The following is a 21585-nucleotide window of genomic DNA, read 5'->3' on the forward strand; positions in this document are numbered from 1 at the left end:
CCACCATCGTGGACAAGTCATTGCACTTTCCCGGGCCTCAGTCTCATCATCTGTAGAGACCGGATCATTGGGAATATGAAAAGAATTCATGAATATAAAGCACTAATGTCCACCACTTGGTAAACACTTAGAAGTTCTTAATGTCATTATTATTGTTATTGTTATTACATATATATTATATATACATATATATGTGTGTGTATGTATGTGTGTGTGTGTATATATATATATATATATATATATATATATATATATAGTTATTATATTCAAGGAACCTCAACCTTAATGCAAGCGGTTCTCTCTCCTGCTTTGCTTTAGTCTAAGACTTCTATTTCTCACTATCAAGACCTAGGCATGTTAGGGAGATGAATGGGTATAAGACCAGGTACAACAACAGTGTAAGGAAAATTGCCCAAAATGTAACAATACGACAAAATGAAGATTGCACATCCTTTCAATGTCATTCTGGAACACTATCTCAAAGGCCTATTTGAATATATTTCTTTTTTTTTTAAGATTTTATTTATTTGACAGAGAGCTCACAAGTAGGCAGACAGGCAGGCAGAGAGAAAGGAGGAAGCAAGCTCCCTGCTGAGCAGAGAGCTGGACGTGGGACTCCATCCCAGGACCCTGAGATCTTGACCTGAGCTGAAGGCAGAGGCTTAACCCACTGAGCCACCCAGGTGCCCCATGAAATATATTTCATTATCTAGGGGGAATGTTTCTATATTTGACTATTTACTACCAATAGAATCCAGACCTTGCGAAGATACACATTAACTTGTAGATTTTGTCCAGTAGAAATGCAAATTTCTTTTTTTTTTTTTTTAATTCTTAAAGAAGGTTTTATTTATTTGGGGGAGGGGAGCAGAGGGAGAGGGACGGGCAGATTCTGTGGTGAGCAAAGAGCCCATCGTGGGCTTGATCCCATGACCCTGAGACCATGACCTGAGCCAAAATCAAGAGTTGGAGGATCAGGGAGCCTGGGTGGCTCAGTGGGTTAAAGCCTCTGCCTTCGGCTCAGGTCATGATCTCAGGGTCCTGGGATCGAGCCCTGCATCGGACTCTCTGCTCCGCAGGGAGCCTGCTTCCCCCTCTCTCTCTGCCTGCTTCTCTGCCTACTTGTGATCTCTGTCAAATAAATAAATAAAATCTTTAAAAAAAAAAAAAAAAAGAAGAGTTGGAGGATCAACCAACTGAGCCACCCAGTGCCCTGATGCCAATAATTTCCGTCCAGTAGAAAAGAGAATCCCAAAGATTACTGTTTTATAATGTCCTATAGGAGATGAACCAGTTTTGTATATAACCTAGCAATCTTATTCTAACATTCTTTCTTCAGTACCAACACTCAATCCCTCAAATGCTCTTTGAACCCATTTTACCATCCTATTGGTTCCCTTATTAAAGAATGAAATAAATCTTGAACATGTGTTTACCTATATTTGTAGGAATCATGTTTGTCAACTTTCTGAAATGTATACTTTGGCAGCAGAGTCATGTGGAGTTCCCCGAACTTGAGCAGGGCAGTACCACAGGTCAGGACTATACTAGAGGCGTTCCACTAGAAAGAAGTCTCTACATTCCACTCTAGGAAGGTGAAAATATTAAAGATACAGGACAGAAATCACTAACAGAATCAGAAGTACAGGATTTAAGTGAAAACAGCTGGCAGGGACTGAATACGAGACCAATAACCCAAACAAGTGTTGTGGGTTTTTTTCCCCCTTTTACCCCTAAAGAACATATGATGATTGATACATTTGTTTTGCTCCTTGGCAGCCTCTCATGGACTTTTCTGGTGGGGCTTCTGTCACCCAACAGATTAGACAGGCTACGCCAAGCAGTGGTCTGGAGGTTGGGGAAAAAACACATTACAAGAGGGGCACCTGGGTGGCTCAGTGGGTTAGGCCTCCGCCTTTGGCTCAGGTCATGATCTCAGGGTCCTAGGATGGAGCCCCGCATCGAGCCCCGCATCGAGCCCTGCATTGGGCTCTCTGCTCAGCAGGGAGCCTGCTTCCTCCTCTCTCTCTCTCTCTCTCTCTCTCTGCCTGCCTCTCTGCCTACTTGTGATCTCTGTCAAATGAATATATAAAATCTTAAAAAAAAAAAAAAAAGAAAGAAAGAAAGAAAAGAACACATTACAAGGGCGGTGAGGATGAATGTGGCGACTCTAGCCCTCCAGGGTCACCTTTTGGATTCTTCCCCGGATGTAGGCAAGAGAAAGGAGGTATGAGAGCAGCGGGAGAACATGCATGCTGCTGCCCTTACCAAGGCACCCAGGTGGATGGAGCTTGATGTGTTCTGAGCAGGGTGAGACTTAGAGCCCAGAGTTTCCATGGCAACTGGCAACAGCTGGGTTGCTGCTGCTTCCTCCACAGAGGAAGGAGCCCTTCCAGAGAACGAGGGGTTCCAGTCCCAGAATCCATGCCTCTCCGGCCTGCCCAGCAGGGTTTAGCATCCAGCAACATTCACTTCCTCTCCAACCTGGAGACACAACTGGGCCCAAACAGGAAGTCCCTCTATGCATGGTAAGAACCTTCTTTTTTTTTTTTTTTTTTTTAAGATTTTATTTATTTATTTGACAGAGAGAGATCACAAGTAGGCAGAGAGGAAGGCAGAGAGAGAGAGGAAGGGAAGCAGGCTCCCTGCTGAGCAGAGAGCCCAATGTGGGGCTTGATCCCAGGACCCTGAGATCATGACCTGAGCCGAAGGCAGAGGCTTTAACCCACTGAGCCATCCAGGCGTCCCTGGTAAGAACCTTCTTAGAGCGGTTCCAGTTCCAGGATGCTCAAGAGCAGCCATAAGGGTTCCAGCCTTCTCTCTTCTCAGCCTCCTTTTTTGTCATAGTTCATCTACCGCCTTTCCCTGCCTCATTTCTACTTCTCTGTAGTCCTCTCTCGGGGTCCTGGTTTCTAGCCCACATCATAACATTGACTACTCTTATCTCTTCAGATAGACTCAAAGGTAAGGCAGCTGCTGGGAAGAGCAAAATGAAAGTCTAAAAGCATAGTGAAGTAGAAATGAGTTTCTGACTGTCTCGTGGAGTGAGAGAATTTTTGTAGCACATTATATTTAGTACAAGAAACACAGGGTGTAGAAATCAAGGAACTAGACACATATGAGAGTCTTTTGCCTCATCAATCAACATTTCTGCCAATTCCCATTTCCCTCAAAAATTACTAGTCCTAGGGACGCCTGGGTGGCTCAGTTGGTTGGACGACTGCCTTCAGCTCAGGTCATGATCCTGGAGTCCCGGGATCGAGTCCCGCCTCGGGCTCCCAGCTCCACGGGGAGTCTGCTTCTCTCTCTGACCTTCTCCTAGCTCATGCTCTCTCTCACTGTCTCTCTCTCAAATAAATAAATAAAATCTTTAAAAAAAAAAATTACTAGTCCTAGGCTGTCTGCTCACTTCCATTGAAATACTTTTCTAGCAAGGTGAGCTGAGGTAAAGAAACCAATTTTACACTAATGCCTAACCTTTAGAGATGGAGTCTGTGCAGCCCAGCACTAGCAAAAATCCATGTGATTTGCATGGACCAAACCTCAGAAGAATAAGGGACTTATAAAATACCTCTGATAACTCCCACAACTACTTTTTGGGGGGCAGAATGTTCTGCCTTTCCAGGATTTGGAACAGTTGGAATTTACATATACTGTTGTGGGAGTCTGGATTAGTTTAACCACTTCAGAAAATCATTAGTAGTATCAACACAAGCTGAACATATGGATATCCTGTGACCCAGCAATCTTATTCCTAAGTATATACCCAACACAAATGTGTACACATATGTACGAGAAGCCATGTACAAGTTCATGGCAGCATTATTCGTATTGACAATAGTCACAAACTGGAAACAATTAAAATGTCTAGCAACAGAATGGGTAAACTATGGTATATTCCTATTAAGGGATTTTTTTTTTAAAGATTCTATTTATTTATTTGACAGAGAGAGACATAGCGAGAGAGGGAACACAAAGTGGGAGAAGCAGGCTTCCCGCTGAGCAAGGAGCCTGATGTGGGGCTCGATCCCAGGATGCTGGGATCGAGGCGCCTAACGATTGAGCCGCTCAGGTGACCTGACCAAATTCTAGAAAGCAATAAGAATAAACAAAATTTTGTGACGTGCAATGATGTAGAGGAATCTCACAAATAACACTGCGCAAAAAGAAGCCAGACATAGAAGGGCATGTACGCTCTAGCATTGTCTTTCCATGAAGTACAAACAAACCACTCCAACCAATTATTTAGAATCCGAATGGTAGATTGATTGGGCGTAGGGGGGTAGAAACTGAGAGGTGGGCTTCAGAAGAGCTAGTAATGTTCTATTTCTTGATATGGTTACCAGGGACTCTTAAGAGGGTCTGTTCACTTTGAGACATCACTGCTGTATATACATTTATGATTTGTGTACTTTTCTATACGTTACATATCAATAAAAAGTTTTAAAAGATGGTAATTACAGTCTAAGGTTTCTATTTCTTTCCACCATTCATTTACCCAAACTCAATTTTCTCCCTCCCCACTCCCAGACTTCTTCCTCTAAGCATCCCCCCAAATGTATCATTCGAAATACGTATTTTTCTGGGGCACCTGGGAGGCTCAGTCATCAAGCAGCTGCCTTCGGTTCAGGTCATGATCCCAGAGTTCTGGGATTGAGTCCCGAATCCTGTTCCCTGCTCAGCGGGAAGCATGCTTCTCCCTCTGCCCACCCCCACCCTGCTTGTGTTCCCTCTCTCACTGTCTCTCTCTCTCTGTGTCAAAGAAATAAATAAAATCTTAAAAAAGAAACAAACACACACACACACACACACACACACACACACACACACACATTTTTCTACCCAGTGGAACTGAGCTGGTATCTTTGGACTCTTGCCATTTTTCCACCATTCCCAACGGGACTAATTCCATGGTAATTCTCTCTACCTCATGACTCAAATCTACTGTGAAGAACCCCTAGAGGTCTGTAGCGGGGAGACGCTGAGCGACAGCCTCTTTCTCCACCTTCTCCTTTATCCACTAATTCAAGAGCTCCTCCGGGTCACTGGGATTATCTCTATCAGTAGAAACTCTCCTAAGTGTACAATTCAATTGGCTAGTTCCACTTTCTTCTATCCCTACTGCCTTCTAATCAATATCTCTGGGGACATTGAGCATTTTTAAAAAGATTTTGTTTGTTTGTTTATCAGAGAGAGCACAAGCAAGGGAAGGGAGCAGCAGGCAGAGGGGGAAGCAGGCTCCCTGCTGAACTAGGAGCCTGATGTGGGACTTGATACCAGGACCCTTGGGATCATGACCTAAGCCTCAGGCAGACACTTAAGTGACTGAACCACCCAGGTGTCCCAGGACATTGAGTATTGCTATTTGAGGCATAAAGACAATACTCTTTCCACAAAGACCATCAATTCTGGGAGCACACTGGAAACAGTCACACTAGGCTCCAAAGGCCAGTCCCATCCTGACTTCCCTCAGAGTAACATATAAAGGTTTTATATATTAGTAGCAGGTAGAATTTCTTTAAGAGGGACTGCTAAGAAATCTTGTGACAAATAGGACAGCATTTCAGGACATGAGTATCTGGCAAGAAGCCAGTATCACCAAATCCTTACTAGCCCTCGAAGCCTACCCACATGTTCCCCAACTTACGACTGGCACAATTTAACTAGGTCCTGGTCAGTAGTGCCTGGTTGTAATCCCCGGATATAGAGGTTGGTTTTGCTCAACTGGTCATTTCCATTGCTCCCACTGCTGTTGTTCGTGGTACTGTTGCTTGGACTAGGTGGTGCCATCTGCTGAGACAATGACACATATGGCTGCAGAGAGACAGAAGGAATAGAAGGTCAGAAGATTATACATTTAGATACCAGAAAGTGAGGAAGATCCTGGCTTCTTGGAAAGAATGATTCCAAACTTTAACAGCAATTAACTCAGTAGAGAGTAAAACCAAAACAAACTAAAGGAATTCCTCTCTGCCACAGAATAAGAACACATATAACTATCTTACCTCTCTTTCATGAATAATGAGAGGCCAAAATCAGCTTGTTAAAGATTTTGGAAAAAGGCACTTTGTTATAGTAGAATGCTTTTATCCTACTGATACTGGAGAACACAGTGTATGCCTCTTAAGTAACCTATGTAATGAGACAGGGCTAATAAAATCTAAGTTCTATTTACAAATGATGATAACGAGAGGTGCCTGGGTGGGGCAGTGGGTTAAAGCCTGCCCCGCATCAGGCTCTCTGCTCTGCAGGGATTCTGCTTCCTCCTTTCTCTCTGCCTGCCTCTCTGTCTACTTGTGATCTCTGTCAAATAAATAAATAAAATATTAAAAAAAAAAAAATGGTGATGACGAGGGCACCTGGTGGCTCAGTTGGTTAAGCGACTGCCTTCAGCTCAGGTCATGATCCCGGAGTCCTGGAATCTAGTCCCTCAACAGGCTCCCTGCTCAGTGGGTAGCCTGCTTCTCCCTCTCCTTCCTGCTCCTGTCCTCTTTCACTATCTCCGTCTCTCTCCCTCCAATAAATAAATAATTAAAAAACCTTAAAAAATATAAAAATGATGAAGGCAAAATAATAAAACTTTATCAAATCATGAAAGTATAAATAAGTTTAACATAGATGATTCAAAACACTGTAGAATATGAGAACTGCCAAATCCCTGTAGGAGTTTAACATTTCTGTAAACTTAGACAAATAAAACGAAATACTAATGACCATGTAAAAATACTAATTACCAGTAAAAACTAAAATTTGTTACCATACTAATGGGGATTTAGTCCTAAGTTACAAATTTTGAAAAGTTTAACTGAATGAACAATAGATACATTATGGTCAAGGAAACCCAAGGTTTGGGACCAAGCATCCCTTATCTTTCACTACTGATAGCAGGAAAGGCAACCAGAGTCTGCTACATTTTTAAGGTACTTCCATTAGAAGCAAATACCAAGTTGGCTGGAATATGGATCCATTCCTCATGGATATTTTAAATCCTTATGTTCTAATCAGGCTTTTAGTGTTTACATTTATATTGGGTTCATAATACTCTAAATCTGCATAGTTACCTATAATATAATGCATTTTACTATAACATACTCATATTCAAGTTCTCCCTAGGCTCAAAGCACTTTATAATATTAATCTATTTGTAATTACTTCCCTCTCAATGCTAGTTTCATCTCCAGGTTTCTCCTCCCTCTCTCTTTGGTGGTGGTGTTGAGGGCAAGCAGTACTAACAGAAGAAAAAGAGAAACATGAATATCAAAGAGAGAAAATCTTCCCCCACGAAGAATCTTAATTAATGTGAAATGTGCCTCTTCTATTTTATGCCCCTGACCTTGAGCAAACTTTAAAATCTTTGCTTGGGCTAAAATATGTTGAAGTAGGAATTTTCTTATCACTATACACAATAAAAATGTGCACCCACTTGCACAAACACACGGTATCTCTTGGCCCTATACTGCAGCAAAGAAGAGACCCAAGACCATATTCTGAGAGGGCTCAAAGACTCCTAATCTACTACGGCTCTCACACACCGGTTATAGTTCCCATCCCTGTCCCCCTTCTCTTTGCCAGCACTTGTACTAGGATTTCCCATATAGAACAATCCATGTGATGGTGGTGAGAGCCACGAGATACAGTCAATAAGGGCAGGATGGTGCATGGGGCATGTGTGTATTTTTAAGCAACTTTTAGACTAGACAAAAATAGGGCAAATAAACCTACAAGTCATACATTCAGCTCTGGAAATGGCAGTACTCATTTTAAGAATGACACTGAAGGGGCGCCTGGATGGCTCGGTCTGTTAAGCATCTGCCTTTGGCTCAGGTCATGATCTCAGGCTCCTAGGATCAGGCTCCCCACCTCTGCTCAGAGGGGAGTCTGCTTCTCCCTCAACCTCTGCTCCTCCCCCCAACTCGTGCTAACTCTCTTTCTCTGTCTCAAATAAATAAATAAGTAATCTTTAAAAAAATGACATTGAAATCTCCATTGAATTACTAGATCTGCAATAACAATCAAATACTGGGGCACCTGGGTGGCTCAGACGGCTCAGATCATGATCCCAGGGTCCTGGGATCCAGCCCCATATCATCAGGCTCCCTACTGGAGCCTGCTTCTCCCTCTCCTTCTACTGCTCCCCCTGCTTGTGCTCTCTCGCTCTGTCAAATAATAAATAAAATCTTTAAAAATAATAATGCAAATACTAGAGGGCTCAGGCCCCCTCCATTATCATTACTATCCTAATTGCACCACCTGATTTAAAGTACATTCAAGGGGCGCCTGGGTGGCTCAGTGGGTTGGGCCTCTGCCTTCAGCTCGGGCCGTGGTCCCAGGGTCCTGGGATGGAGCCCCGCATCGGGCTCTCTGCTCAGTGGGGAGCCTGCTTCCTCCTCTCTCTCTGCCTGCCTCTCTGCCTGCTTGTGATTTCTCTGTTCAATAAATAAATAAAATCTTTAAAAAAATAAATAAATAAAGTACATTCAAGACCGTGACCTATATTCTAATCATCCTGTATTATGGTAGATTTCATAAACCAAAGCAGACTCTAAATCTTAAAGCGAATATGCTTTTTATCACTTTGTCCTAAAAAATGTTATTTTCATGTAAGGAACACACATAGGGTTATTAGAGAAGTGGAAATGGCTGAGTTATTACTACATGAGGTTCTTTTCAGGAAGGGACAGAAATCTATTATAGCATCGATCAGTTAACTACATTCCTTTGAATGACGTGTAGCTTTGTTTTGCTCCTAGAAGAAAAAGAAAAACTGGCAGGATTTTATGTATAACCTTGGTTCATATTCATGTAGGTGGAACGCCTGAAGTCATTTGGATTAGTGGCCATTGAGAACAGGACTTGGAGGGGCACGTGGGTGGCTTAGTTGGTTAAGTATCTGCCTTCAGCTCAGGTCATGATCTCTGGGTCCTGGGATCCAGGCCCGTGTCGGGCTCCCTGCTCAGTGTGGAGTCTTCTCCTTTTCTCTTTGCCCTTCCCTTGCTCATGTGTGCACAAACGCGTGCTCTCTCCCTCTCAAATAAATAAATAAAATCTTAAAAAAAAAAGAGAGAGAAAGAGAGAGAGAGAACAGGACTTGGAACTGTCCTATGCCCTGTAATTCCAAGATGTGAACTCTCTAAACAAGGGCCCTCACATTCGGCCTAGAATCTTAGATGCCTGAGATTATTAAATCTGCCTTCAGAAATAAAGTATGATAGCATATTATGTATCAAAGGAATATGTAAAGTTATCCAGTAGAAGAGTACAGGTATCAGTGTTCTTAGGAAGGAGATTTAATTCTGGAAGTGAATGGGAAACATGAGTGGGTTTATGAACAGAGAAAGGATGCCATGGATTTTAGCTACATCATTAAAGCTGGTTCAGAGAGGTGGGAGACCAGAGGTGGTGAGACTATTAGGAGATATGAGACATGAAGGGACATAGGAAAAAGCCTAAAGATTGGTGGGGGAGTGTTTAAACAATGTGCAGAGAATACACTGTGATACATCCCAGAAGAATAGCAGGGGATAAATACCAGGGGAAGGACTGGTAGCATCCAGATACAGAAATGTGTAACTCCTTCATTTCCATCCAGAAGAAAAAAATCAAACTCCCTTCTTGCTGTAGCAGGAATTTTATGTTTCCTATCTTGCTGAGTTAGAGGAAACTGGGAGACACGACAGTGTTCTTCCTTTTGTTCTCCGTCAAGAGATCGTAATGGTAGAGATGATACAATACCGACTTTCCAATCACTAAGTTTTCATCAGCTCTTTAAAAGAATGATCCAGTCAGATAAGCTACTTATTAATTAAATTATAATGTAATAAAACATTATCTTTATTCTGAAAATTAGATTCTGATCAAGTGTTCATTTTGCATGGTTTAATAAAATTCAAAAATCCTGGATCCATTCATATGCCATCAAGGTCATCCCCATCCTGGGCCCTTAGCTTTATTTATTACCATCAGAGCAGGAGAAAACCCCATCCCACATCTACTTCCAAGCTAGCTAAGTTCCTGGTACATAGTATACAGGCATGAAATATATTTGCTAAAACAAACTCAGGGGATTTGCTAATTGTGTATCATTTTAATAAACCCCTAAAAACAATCTGGCAAATATAATACCCAGTGGCCTGTCATCAAAATTCCTATTGCAACATGGATACGGATGATCTAGCCAACATATTCCTGGAGCCAGTGGTCTCTTGGACATACAACACATCTGAACTTATTTTTTTTTTAAGATTTTATTTATTTATTTGACAGAGAGAGAGACAGCGAGAGAGGGAACACAATCAGGGGGAACTGGAGAGGGAGAAGTAGGCTTCCCATCAAGGAGGGAACATGATGTGGGACTTGATTCCAGGACCCTGGGATCATGACCTGAGCAGAAGGCAGATGCTTAACGACTGAGCTACCCAGCACCCCCATATCTGAACTTTTCAAAAAAATCCTTTTTTTTTTTTAAATTTCAGTTGTTGTTTTTTTTTTTTTAAAGATTTTATTTATTTATTTGACAGACAGAGATCACAAGTAGGCAGAGAGGCAGGCACAGAGAGAGAGAGGGAAGCAGGCTCCCTGCTGAGCAGAGAGCCCGATGTGGGGCTCGATCCCAGGATCCTGAGATCATGACCTGAGCCGAAGGCAGAGGCTTTAACCCACTGAGCCACCCAGGCGCCCCTCTTTTTTTTTTTTTTTTAAGTAAATGTTACTCCACACATGGGGCTTGGACTCACGACTCCAAGATCAAGAGCCACATGCTCTCCCGACTGAGCCAGCCAGGTGTCCCCATATCTGAACATTTTTGTCTGAAATACATTATTCCCCTGGTTTCATCACAATACATCCTAGCAAGAGAAAGCCCACTTTCCCTGAGAAATAACAGACCTCTTAATAATCACTCATGAGACCCTTTGCACTATTTGAATCATTCAGTAAATGTCTGAATACCAGGGCACCTGGGTGGCTTGGTGGGTTAAAGCCTCTGCCTTCGGCTCCAGTCATGATCCCAGGGTCCTGGGATGGAGCCCCGCATCAGGCTCTCTGCTCGGGGGGCGGGGGGAGCCTGCCTCTCTGCCTACTTGTGATCTCTTATCTGTCAAATAAATAAATAAAATCTTTAAAAAAAAAATGTCTGAATGCCAACTATGTGCAAGCCCTATGTGACGCGGTGGGGACTCACAAATGCGTAAGAGTAGGAGTGAAATATTTTTTTTTTTTAAAGATTTTATTTATTTATTTGAAACAGAGAGAGATCACAAGTAGGCAGAGAGGCAGGCATAGAGAGAGAGGAGAAAGCAGGCTCCCCGCTGAGCAGAGAGCCCGATGCGGGCCCCGATCCCAGGACCCTGAGATCATGACCTAAGCTGAAGGCAGAGGCTCAACCCACTGAGCCACCCAGGCGCCCAGGAGTGAAATATTTTATAATAAATTCAAACACACACCCACAAGGAGCCATTAAGGAATTCACAAACCAGAGCTTACAAACTAGATAACTACCAGAATGAAATAAGTGTGCTAATGGGGATCCAAGCAAAACTGTATAAGCATAGGAAAGAAAAGACTGTTAATTCCTGAGAGAAAAGTTTCTCAAAAAAAAAAAAAAAATGGCTGTACCTTGAAGGATGTGTAGGATACTAACCTTTTAATGGGGAGCCACAGGGAAAGGTAAATCAAAATCATAATGAGTTACCACTTCATAACCACTAGGATGGGTATAATAAAAACATTATGGTTTTAATCAAAGGTCATCTGGATGTTATCCATAATCAAAAATAACAAGTGCTGGCAAGAATGTGAAGAATCTGGAACCCTTCTACACTGCTGGTGGGAACATAAAATGATAACAGCTGGTTTGAAAAACAGTTTGACAGTTCCTAAAATTGTTAAACACAGTTATCATATGACCCAGCAATTCCACTCCTAAGTACAGACCCGGGAGAACTGAAAACCTATGCCCACAAAAAACCTGTACAAATTTCTTAGCAGCTTTATTTATAATAGCCAAAAGTGGAATAAATGCAAATGTCTATCAACTGATGAATGGATGAAGTGTTGTATATTCATACAGAAAATTACTATTCAGCTATAAGAAGGGATGAAGTACCGATACATGCTATAACACTGATGAAACTTCAAAACACACAAAGTGAAAGAAGTCAGTCACAAAAGAGCACATACTGTATGACTGGATTCACATGAAATGTCTAGAACAGGCAAGTCTATAGAGATAGAAAGTAGATTAGGGGCGCCTGGGTGGCTCAGTGGGTTGAAGCCTCTGCCTTTGGCTCAGGTCATGATCTCAGAGTCCTGGGATCGAGTCCTGAATCAGGGTCTCTGCTCAGTGGGGAGCCTGCTTCCCCTCCTCTCTCTGCCTGCCTCTCTGCTTACTTGTGATCTCCACCTGTCAAATTAAAAAAAAAAAGAAAAAAAAGAAAGAAACTTAAAAAAAAAAAAAGGAAAGTAGATTAGTGGGAGCCTGGGTGGCTCAGTTGTTTAATCATCTGCCTTTGGCTCAGGTCATGATCCCAGAGTCCTGGGATCAAGTCCCGAATCAGGCTTCCTGCCAGGAAGCCCACCTCTCCCTCTCCCTCTCTCACTCCCCCTGCTTGTGTTCCCTCTCTTGCTGTGTCTCTCTCTCTCTGTCAAATAAATAAATAATATCTTTTTTTAAAAATGTGATAGGAATGGGTGGAGAGAAGAGGGCATTCCAACCACTAAAAACATCTTAAGATATTAGACAGCCACAGGCTAGCATGAACTAGCACAGAATTCAGCTTAGGTTGGCATCAGCCTACTTCATTTCCAGATAGAAACGTTCTAAGATTAATATATTTTCTTGAAATTCAAGTAGAAATATAGAACAACCATTAATCATATTAGAGCAAGAAAGGGATATTTCCAGGGTGTCTGGCTGGCTCAGTTGAAAGACCATGTGACTTTTGATCTCAGCATTGTGAGTTCAAACCCCATGTTGGGTGTGGAGATTACTTTAAAAAAAAAAAAAAAAAAAAAAAGAGCTTTTCCATCAAGAAGTGGGCAGAAGACATGAACAGACATTTTTCCAAAGAAGACATATCCAGATGGCCAACACATGAAAAAGTGCTCAGCATCACTCAGCATCAGGGAAATACAAATCAAAACCACAGTGAGATACTACCTCACACCAGTCAGAATGGCTAAAATTAACAAGTCAGGAAACAACAGGTGTTGGCAAGGATACGGAGAAAAGGGAATCCTTCTACACTGTTGGTGGAAATGCAAGCTGGTGCAGCCACTCTGGAAAACAGTATGGAGGTTCCTCAAAAAGTTGAAAATAATGACCCAGCAACTGCACTACTGGGTATTTACCCTAAAGATACAAATGTAGTGATCCAAAAGGGGCACAAACATCCCAATGTTTATAGCAGCAATGTCCACAACACCCAAAGTATGGAAAGAGCCTAGATGTCCATCAACAGATGAATGGTAAAGAAGTTGTGGTATATATATATACAATGGAATATTAAACAGCCATAAAAAAAGCAAAATTTTGCCATTTGCAATGACATGGATGGATCTAGAAGGTACAATGCTAAGCGAAGTAAGTCGATCAGAGAAAGACAATAATCATACACTCTCACTGATATGAGGAATTTGAGAAACAAGACAGAGAATCATAGGGGAAGGGAGGGAAAAATGAAACAAGACCATCCAGAGAAAAAGACAAACCATAAGAGACTCCTAATCTCAGGAAACAAACTGAGGGTTGTAGGAGGGAAGGGGCATGGGAGGGAAAGCACGGCTGGGTGATGGACACTGGGGAGGGTATGTGCTATGCTTGTGATAAGTTGTGATATGCTGTGAATTGTGTAAGACTGATGAATCACAAACCTCTACCCTTGAAACAAATAATACTTATTAATAAAAAAAAGCTTAAAAAAGAGGGATATTTCCTACATTCCCTCTTTTCTAGAAAAATAAACATTAACAATATTAATAGCAAAACAAAACAAAAAGGCATTTCTGGAAAATGCAGAGCCTGAACCAGAACACACATACCATGTGTCTATAATAGCTGGTTTTAAAAGCTGACTCAGCACTTTCTACTATTTCCTCTTAACTCAAGTAAACCTGACACCATCTCCAGCTCATCTCCTCCTCCTCTTTCATGGCTCTCACCATTATAACAGCAATCTGTTTCCTGGATCCCTTGAATACCAAGATGGTAACAGTAAAGTGCACAAACCATAAGGCCTCCAGGGAGTTATTTATGTTTATACATAATATAAGGTGGTGCTCAGACTGGGTCTCAAGTATACGACTGATATTTAAAAACACTCAGCCACAGTAACTACAGAATCCACAGTTAAGCATATACCACAGCATGCTGCCCAGGAATCCATTTGCATTTCCAGATCTACTCACCACTCTTACCAAACTTGCTTTGTGCACCAGGAAGCTGACCATATAGAGTACATGCACAGGCTCCCTTGCCCTCTGACTTCCAGCTGGATTTGGCTAACCAGATGTACACCAGTAGCAGATTAAAGAGTAGGTGGAAAATGAGATCAGAGTATTTATTTCCCTAGCTCCTGCCAAAGCACCATGATTTGGCTGTGTACTACTGAAGCCCACAGTACTTTCCATAGAGCTACTCTCAGATTCTGAGGTAATCTCTCTCAGTATTTTCCTTTATTAGATCTAGAGGTAATGAGGTAATATAGGCTCTGTAATTGCTGGCCATAGGGTACTCTGCTCTCTCTCACTGGTTTCCTTAAACCCCTTTGTAAATGGTCTCTATTAAATCTTTCTCAAATTACTCAATTTGGATATGCCATCTGTTTCCTTTTGGGACCCTGAATGATGAACCAACCATTCTACCTTGAAGGCTTGGGTGGAAGATTTGTGTCAGAAGCTCTTGAGAAACTCTGCTTTCTTTAAAACTGAATAAAAAATCTTCTCACTGTTCAAAAATCCTCAAGATGCAATTTAACACAGAATTCTGTTCTCTATCAATTTGTCTAAACTTTAATAAATCCTTTCACACTTAGCGATTTCATTTGATCTTCCTGACAACTCTGTGAGGTCAAACAGAGGATGTGTTATTCTCTTTTGACACTTAAAAACTGAGTTTCAGTCTTATTTCACCACTCCCTCTGTGATATCATTTTGCTTTTCATTTAGCAGAACCAAGGTACAGGAAACCCAAATACTAAAAGTATCCAAACCAGTGCAAACAGCTGAGTAAACACATAAAGCTGCCTTTTACATGACCTTATATCCTTTGTTTCTCTCCTTCTGGAAAGAGAACAGTTCTAAGTTCCCAGGCAATTGGTAATGTCTAGTCAGTGTAGAACATTGAAGGAACAAAGGTATTTGAACTAAGACTCAAATATGCTAGAGGAAAATCTCTTATATAGACTGGTGCTTACAGAAACCAACCAGAGCCACAGCCCTCAACTGAAGTATATGGGCAGTTCTGTGGTGGGCAGACCCCTTTTAGACACATTGGTTTTAAGGAGCACAAGCCCATGCCTGCAACCCAAGTAATAACCAACCATGTCACCAGTTTGTGGGTACATGTCAGTGTGGCAATACCTCATCTGTACCAGGAAACACACAGCAAAGGGTTTAATAACTTCTCAGGATGGTAGAAGGATCTTTAAGGGTTAAGCAGCTGAAGTTAGAACATGACAGCCAGCTGCTTGGGGAGAATAGGTGTGGAACACAACTCAGCCCCCACTGAGTGTTATCCTGCATTACCCAACGCCTCCACTATTCATCTTGGCTGATGCATCATCTGTGTTCAGGAGAGTATACGGCCTGGGAAGGAACTGCAAAGTGAACCAGAATAGCAGCATCGTGGATCTCCGTGGCTAAAGGGAAGTGTATCTGGCTCTGCCACAATACGGCTTTTTCAGATACAGAAAAGACAGGAAAAGAGAACGCCTGCCTATAGTCTGTCTTCCCCTACCTCATCATTTGCCATGTAGTCATCATTGGACACAATTTCATTTTAGCCAGAAATAAATCAAATAAACCCACAGGAAATCAGGAAACACCAGCACTCCTCTTTTCCACCCTCACACTACCTGTTCAAAGAACACCCAGAATACCCAAAGAATACTGGGGATCTGGTCTTACTAAGACTCAAAGTCATGAAAAGATTCTGCTCCTCTGTTCATTATAGAACTCTTTTTCATTACAGAAATACTTTTGACTCACCAAACAATAAATACTGGCAATACTACACACCTGAAGGAACTGGCCTAACCCAATGATATGAAAGGTACGTGTGCCTAGTCTATTTCTAGATCAAAATAAAATGTACATATGCAACCAACCAGCAATACATCAGGTATATCAAGTCCTTAACCTTGTTCTAGCTTGCTTTTTACAAGTCACAAAGATGTCACAAAGTCTAATGTAATATTTATACAAGTATCTCTAAAAAGATATAAGAGAAACAGTTAATAATTATGGCTACTAGAAAGGAACTAGGTATATGGAGGATGGGGTGAAAACACAGACTTTTTCTGTATTTCTTTAATACCCATTTGAACATTTTGGGTTTTGGGGGGTTTTATGGGGAGGGTTTTTAAAATAAATTTATTTATTATTTTTTTAAATATTTTTTTAAGATTTTATTTATTTATTTGACAGAGAGAGAGAGAGATCACAAGTAGGCAGAGAGGCAGGCAGAGAGAGAGAGGAAGGAAAGCAGACTCCCCGATCAGCAGAGAGCCCGATGCAGGGCTCAATCCCAGGACCCTGAGATCATGACCTGAGCCGAAGGCAGAGGCTTCACCCACTGAGCCACCCAGGCGCCCCTATTTTTATTATTTTTAAAAAAGATTTTTATTTATTATTATTATTATTTTAATTTTTTATTTTCAAAAATTTTTATTTATTTACTTGACAGATAGAGATCACAAGTAGGCAGAGAGCCAGGAAGAGAGAGAGGAAGGGAAGCAGGCTTCCCTGCTGAGTAGAGAGTCCGATTCGGGGCTCGATCCCAGGACCCTGAGATCATGACCTGAGCCGAAGGCAGAGGCTTTAACCCACTGAGCCACCCAGGCGCCCCAAGGGGGTTCTTTTTTTTAAAGTTTAAATTCAATTAATTAACATATAGTGTATTATTAGTTTCAGAGGTAGAGTTCAGTGATTCATCAGTCTTACATTGTACCCAGGGCTCAGGGGCACCTGGATGTCTCAGTCGTTAAGTGTCTGCCTTTGGCTCAGATCATGATCCCAGAGTCCTGGGATCAAGTCCCGAATCAGGCTTCCTGCTCAGTGGGGGACCTGCTTCCCCCCCACCCCCGTGCCTGCAGCTCCTCTTGCTTATGCTCTCTCTCTCTTGCTATCTGTCAAATAAATAAATAAAATCTTAAAAAAAAGAAATACCCAGTGCTCATTCCATCAGTGTCCTCCTTAATGCTCATCACCCAGTTACCCTATCCCTCCACTCCCAAACCTTTAGTTTGTTTCCTATGATTAAGAGTGTCTTATAGTTTGTCTCCCTCTCTGGTTGTCTTATTTCTCCCGGACTTGTTTCTTTTACCAACCAGAATCATGCTGTATGTATTGTTCTTTAATGTGCCTTTTGGAGATGTTCTCAGCCTAGCACACTCTTTTTATCCATTATATATTCCACAGAATTAGCGTCACTGTTTGGGTTGCTTCATTCCACTGTTATAATTATGCCCACTTTTGTGCACAAACTTGAGTACAGTGGCTGGAATTTGAGAAGAGTGTCAGTTTGAGCCCTTGTCATTCTGAGGTGAGGGCGTGCTGACTTGGCATTGAGCAGGTGGCAGCCATGCATGCTGACTCGGGCAGGAGGGTGGCTGGACTGTGAACTTGGGACCCACAAGCCAATGGCATCAAGTGTAATAAGGACGTGGCTGGTTTTGTCCCTGGTCATGAATTCCTTTGAATTGTCTGGGAAACTCTCTCTCACCTTATATTCTGAATGAAAGCCTTGCTGAATAGAGTATTCTTGGCTACAGATTTTTTCCTTTCAGCACTTTGAATATATCATGCTGCTTCCTTCTGGCCTGAAAAATTTCTGCTGAAAAACCCACTGATAGCTTTATGGGGTTTCCCTTGTATGTCACTGCTTTCTTTTCTCTTGCTGCCTTTAAAATTCTCTCTTTATCACTACTTTTGGCCAGCTTATTTGTATCTTGGTGCAGACCTTTCTGGATTGGTTTTGTTGGGGGCTCTCTATGCCTCCTGGATCCGGATTTCTCTTTCCTTCCCCAGATTCAAGAAGTTTTCAGCTATTATCTCTTAAAATAAATATTCTGCCTTCTTGCTCCCTCCTCCTTCTGGGATCCCTATATTATGACTATTATGCTTGACCGTGTCACTGAGTTCCCTGGGCCTATTCTCATTTTGTATTCCCCCCCCCTCATCTGCTCAGCTTGATTACTTTCCATTACTCTGTCCTCTAGGTTGCTGATCTGTTCTTCTACTTCCTCTTGTTTGCTATTTATTCCAGGTGGTCTATTTTTATTTTCGTTTAGTGAGTTCATTATTTCTTTTAAGATTTTTTTTTTAAATTTATTTGACAGATCATAAGTAGGCAGAGAGGCAGGCAGAGAGAGACAGGAGGAGGCAGGCTCGCTGCCAAGCAGAGAGCCCGATGCAGGACTCGATCCCAGGATCCTGAGATCATGACCTGAGCCGAAGGCAGAGGCTTTAACCACTGAGCCATCCAGGCGCCCGAGTTCATTATTTCTAATTGGTTCTTTTTTTAGATCTCCTGTTTCTTGGTGAAGGATCTCATGGAGGTCCTACAATCCTTTCTCAATTCTACTGAGTATCTTTATGAGCATTACTTTAAATTCACTATCAGACATATTACTTGTCTCCATTTTGTTTAGGTCTCTTGCTGTGATTTTGTTCTGCTCTTTCATTTGGGACATATCCCTCTGTCTCCTCATTTTGTCTATTGCTACATCTGTTTCTCTGTGTTAGGAAAGTCAGTTACATCTCCCGCACTTGAAAGCAGTGGCTTTATAAAGAGGTCCTGTAGTGCCCTGCAGTGCAATGTCTCCTTTTCACCAGAAAATGGTGCTTCAGGGTTGTCTCCTTATGTGTTTGTGCACACTTCTATTGTGGCTGGGATATACTTGACTTCGGTTCAGTCTGCAATGGCTCTCTTTGCCTGTTGCAGGCAGAGTCTGGTGCCGGTAGTATTAGTGGGTTGGTCCCAGGTAGCCTTGGTCTTGAGTTCAGTAAGACCAGGTGTTTGCCAGAGATGAAGTAGCACCAAACTGCAGGCACTTTCCCTGTGTTGTTCTCTGAGAAGCTTTTATTGGTCAGGGGTGGGGGTCCTGCAGTCAGACCAGCTGTCTGCCCCCAACCCACTGCTGGGGTCACAGTCAGACTGGTATGTGGCTATCTTCCCCTCTCCCTGGAGCAGGACTCACTTTGGAGTGACGCTGACCCTTGTCTGGGCTGTGCGCACACCTCTAAGCTTGTGGCACTGCTCTGATGGGATCTTGTCAGGAGCAATCTGAGGGGGTGATCTGTTTCACTATGGCCTCTTCTCTATGTCTGGCTGCAGAGAGTCTGTTCTGCCAGACTGTTCAGGTCATTTTCTGGGTTATTTATGCCAATGAGTGTGTTCTCTAGGTTGCCACATGGCAGGAGGTGAGCCAGAGTCTTTCTACTCCACCATCTTCCCAGCAGCCTCTGCTGAAACTTTTGTTTTATACCAAGTCCAAACATCTATTATATAATTAAAACCAAATAAAAGTTGGGGCACCTGATTGGCTCAGTCAGTAGAGCATCTAGCTTTTTTTTTTTTTTAGATTTTATTATTCATTTGAAACAAACAGTAAAAGAGGACAAGCAGAGGGGCAGAGGGAAAGGGAGAAGCAGACTTCCCGCTGAGCAGGGAGCCCGACGAAGGACTCAATCCCAGGACCCAGAGATCACGACCTGAGCCAAAGGCAGATGCTCAACCAACTGAGACAACCAGGCACCCTAAATATCCAGCTCTTGATCTCAGGTTTTGTTTGGGCCCCATTTAGGTGCAGATATTTTTTCTTAAGTTTATATTTTTAGTAATCTCCAAACCCAATGTGGGGCTTGAACCCGAGACATCAAGATCAAGTCAGATGCTCTTCTGACTGAGCCAGCCATATGCCCCACAATTACTTTAAAATAAATAAATTTTTAAAAGTCTCTTAAAAATCTGACATACTAGGGGCGCCTGGGTGGCTCAATTGATCAGCTCGGGTCATGATCCCAGAGTTTTGGGATCAAGCATGGTGTCGGGCTCCCTGCTGGGTTGGGAGTCTGCTTCTCCCTCTCTCTCTCTGCAGCTTCCCCTCCCTGTCCACTCTCTCTCCCTGCCCCAAATAAATAAATAAAAGCTAAAACAAACAAACAAACAAACCCGACATACTATTTTTTAAAGTAGGATAGACTATTGGGGTACCCAGGTGGCTCAGTCTGCCTTCCACTCAGCTCAAGATCCCAGGGTCCTGGGGATCCAGCCCTGTCAGGCTCCCGCCTCAGTGAGGAGTCTGCCCCTCTCTCCAAACCCTGCTTATGCTCACTCGCTCTCTCAAGTGAATAAATAAAATCTTAAAAAAAAAAAAGTAGGATAGAATATTAAAATACTTGAGTCTATATAGCCTAAGTCCTGGATCCATGATCTTCTACTTCCTAAAATACTTTAAATCTCAAAAAGACAGTGATCTGAACAAAACTAATTCTTAGGAAAAGTGTTAACCTATTTTATCAAACTCAAGATCTTTTTTTTTTTTTTTAAGATTTTATTTATCTGACAGAGATCACAAGTAGGCAGAGAGGCAGGCAGAGAGAGGAGGAAGCAGGCTCCCTGCCGAGTAGAGAGCCCGAAGCGGAGCTTGATCCCAGGACCCTGAGATCATGACCTGAGCCGAAGGCAGAGGTTTTAACCCACTGAGCCACCCAGGCGCCCCTCAAACTCAAGATCTTAAACTATAATTGGAATGGGGCAGAGATTGGAGATAAGGAGCGGAGGTGAAGACTTGCTGCTAAACTGAGCACTAAATACCAAAAACCAATTACATCTGATCCTTAAACAACGGGTTTGAACTGTGAGAGTCCACTTACATGCAGATTTTTTTCGATACAGTACAGTACTATAAATGTCTTCTTTCTTATGATATTCTTTTTTTTTTTTAAAGATGTATTTATTTGACAGAGAGAGAGATTGCAAGTAGGCAGAGAGGCAGGCAGAGCAGAGCCCAATGCGGAGCTCGATCCCAGGACCCTGAGATCATGACCTGAGCAGAATGCAGAGGCTTTGAACCCACTGAGCCACCCAGGCACCCTTCCTTATGATATTCTTTTTTTTTCTTTTTAAGATTTTATTTATTTATATGGCAGACAGAGATCACAAGCAGGCAGAGAGGCAGGCAGAGAGAGAGAAGGAAGCAAGCTCCCTGCTGAGCAGAGAGCCTGATGCGGGGCTGGATCCCAGGATGCTGGGATCGTGACCTGGGCTGAAGGCAGAGGCTTTAACCCACTGAGCCACCCAGGCGCCCCTCCTTATGATACTCTTTTTTTTTTTTTTAATTTTATTTTTTATAAACATATATTTTT

The 21585-nt window shown here is 42.3% G+C and overlaps 1 protein-coding gene across 1 annotated transcript in view; it reads right to left on the minus strand.

Annotated features, from left to right (window-relative positions):
* The window catches only part of LOC111160109 (RNA binding motif single stranded interacting protein 2), a 73262-nt gene that overhangs the window by 16784 nt on the left and 34893 nt on the right, over positions 1-21585 (minus strand). The window contains exon 4 of the mRNA XM_022522954.1: positions 5648-5814. Coding sequence (XP_022378662.1) covers positions 5648-5814 — 167 coding nt within the window. The remainder of the gene's footprint in view (positions 1-5647; positions 5815-21585) is intronic.

The sequence above is a fragment of the Enhydra lutris genome, unplaced genomic scaffold (assembly GCF_002288905.1).
Source record: "Enhydra lutris kenyoni isolate GAN:26980312 unplaced genomic scaffold, ASM228890v2 scaffoldscaffold74, whole genome shotgun sequence".
NCBI classification, from domain to species: domain Eukaryota; kingdom Metazoa; phylum Chordata; class Mammalia; order Carnivora; family Mustelidae; genus Enhydra; species Enhydra lutris.